This window comes from Solanum dulcamara, chromosome 5 (genome assembly GCF_947179165.1).
Source record: "Solanum dulcamara chromosome 5, daSolDulc1.2, whole genome shotgun sequence".
In the NCBI taxonomy this organism is placed as follows: Eukaryota; Viridiplantae; Streptophyta; class Magnoliopsida; order Solanales; family Solanaceae; genus Solanum; species Solanum dulcamara.
Genome location: NC_077241.1, coordinates 72,345,185 through 72,347,969, shown reverse-complemented (window position 1 = coordinate 72,347,969; position 2,785 = coordinate 72,345,185). Strand labels below are relative to the sequence as shown.

Below are 2,785 nucleotides of genomic sequence, written 5' to 3'. Positions count from 1 at the left end.
AATTCATTTCCCAATCAATTTGAGATTTTGGCCCACTCTACCATCCCCTTCACATCTAGGCCCAACTGAAGAGCAGATTGGGAGTCCAAACAAGGATGACCTTGACCCTAATGTCATGTAAATATATAAGGAAAAATTACTAGGAAAAAACTTTTTAATAAATAATTACTGATTTTAGCGATATTTTTTATTTATTATCATTTATAGCAATATATAGCAATATTATGATATATCTACTATGTATTAAAAGTGAATTATGCATGCAATATAAATGTATTATAAGTGTTTTAAAATATATTATACTTGTTTGGTAAGAAATTGACACAATGTATTATAAGTGTATTAAAATATGTGATAAATAAAGTATCCATGAATAAAACTTGTTTTATATGAGTTTTATAAATTATTCTCGCTAATATGTATTAAAATTGTATTATAATTGTTCAATGAAAAAAAATATTATTGCTATAAATGGTAAATATTTTTTTAATGTAGTACATTTATGTAAATTTCCCAATATATAATAGCTGAGTTTAACTTAACTTTAAAAGCTTAGTTCTTAAGGGGAAAATTGTCGACCAATGTGGGATTTATAACTACCTAACTTGTATACAAGTATCCAATAAAACTTTTCTTTGTCTTCCTCCTCAGTGTAAAAATATGGAGATTCTGCACTTCCATTTCAATTCAGTTTTATTCTTGCTTTTCTTTTTCCTCCTCTTAATTCTTTTCGTTAGAAAATCGATAAAAACTAACCAAAGGTTATTGCCACCAGGTCCATGGAAATTGCCTCTTATTGGAAGCTTGCATCACCTTACTGGAGCACTTCCACATCATGCTCTTAGAAATTTATCCAGAAAATATGGGCCACTAATGCACCTGCAGCTGGGAGAAATTCATGCAGTTGTTGTATCATCTCCTCATATGGCAAAACAATTTCTAAAAGTTCATGACCTTTCTTTTGCAGCAAGGCCAAAACTTATGGTGTCTGATATAGTCTTTTATCATCAAAAAGACATTATATTTGCAAAATATGGTGATTACTGGAAACAGATGCGCAAAATATGTATCTCAGAGCTACTCAGTGCAAAGATGGTCAAGTCGTTCAGCTTAATTCGACAAGATGAAATTCATAATCTTGTTGCATCAATTCGTTCCACGCCAAATGTTGAGCTTAACATGACTCAAAAGGTTCTAAGACTTACTAGCTCTGTTATATGTAGATCAGCTTTTGGAAAAGTATGGGATGATAGAGATAATTTGTTGATGATCATGACGGAAGTACTAGCCTTATCAGGTGGATTTGATGTGGCTGATTTCTTTCCTTCTTGGACATTACTTCATGAAATTAGTGGAATGAGAAGCAGATTGATGAGTATGCATAAGAAGATTGATGTAATATTGGAGAAAATTATTAATGAACATAAAGAGGGCCAACAAGCTAATGGGAAAGAGGGAAATGGCGAGTTTGGGGGTGATGATTTGATTGACGTTTTACTCAGAGTTATGGAGAATGGTGAACTTCGATTTCCAATTACAAATGACAACATCAAAGCAGTCATTCTAGTAAGTTTGGTTCTATATCATCAAAATAATCATTCATTTAGAGTCTTGTTCATGTTTACGCTTATTGTGCACATCAAAGAAAAGAGTGCCACATAAAGTTACATAAAATGGGATGTACAAAGGTTTTCTTAAGTTCGTAGCTACCTCAAGTGGTAGCTTTTATTAGTTCCATCATTTTGCAAAATCATATATTAAATAGCTGAACTTCAATGTTGTAGGACATGTTCTTTGGCGGAACTGAAACTACATCAACAACAGTACAATGGGCGTTGTCTGAACTGATGAGGAACCCGAATGCCATGGCCAAAGCACAGGCAGAAGTGAGATGGGCCTGTAAAGGGAAGAAAGATTTGGATGAAAATGATCTCGAAGAGTTGAAGTATCTGAAGTTAGTGATTAAAGAAACAATGCGGTTACACCCTGCATCTCCTCTATTAGGCCCTAGAGAATGCAGGGAGGAAACCAAAATTGATGGATACACTATTCCTTTTAAAGCCAAAGTGATAGTTAATGGTTGGGCTATTGCAAGAGATCCTGAAAGTTGGGACGACCCTGAAAATTTTGTGCCAGAGAGATTTGAAAACAGTTGTGTGGATTCTAATGGAAAACATTTTCAATTTATTCCATTTGGTGCAGGAAGCAGGATGTGTCCAGGAATGCATTTTGGTTTAGCTAATGTTGTGTATCCGCTAGCACAGTTGCTTTACCACTTCGATTGGCAACTTCCTTATGGACTACAACCCAAGGATCTGGATATGTCTGAAACACTTGGAATATCTGCAGCTAGGAAGAATGATCTTCACTTGATTGCCATTCCACATGATTTGTCTCAATATTGACACAAAATATCATTATCATAGTTTTATGATGCTTTCTTTCTTATTCAGACTCTGTGCAAAGTTCCATTTCATCTTTCTAAGTGTATCCCCTAAGAAAGTAATAAATCCCATTTCATCTTTCTACAATACATATTATTTTCAATGCTTTAAAGAAGCAATTTACTCCTAAAACCTCAAGCAATGGTCTTTCTCTGTTTGCAAACCTCAAGCAAATTTGCTGGAAAGCATGAACATGAATTCTTAATTCATATCTAGATATTTAAGAAAAAAGCTAAAAGGGAAAGGGGCGGAGAAGAGAGTGTTAAAGGACGGAACTGCACCTTTAATATCTGTCATCTGGTGCCTAGTCCAGACCTTATTGTGTCATCTGAATGAAAAGA

The 2,785-nt window shown here is 34.2% G+C and overlaps 1 protein-coding gene across 1 annotated transcript; it reads left to right on the top strand.

The window, feature by feature from the left end:
• The first annotated feature begins 571 nt into the window (after positions 1-571).
• Positions 572-2,531, top strand: LOC129889666 (premnaspirodiene oxygenase-like). Its single transcript, XM_055965068.1, has 2 exons — positions 572-1,566; positions 1,785-2,531. Exons 1-2 carry the CDS (start codon positions 661-663, stop codon positions 2,403-2,405), a joined length of 1,527 nt encoding a protein of 508 aa, XP_055821043.1. The 5' UTR covers positions 572-660; the 3' UTR covers positions 2,406-2,531.
• Positions 2,532-2,785: the final 254 nt, after the last annotated feature.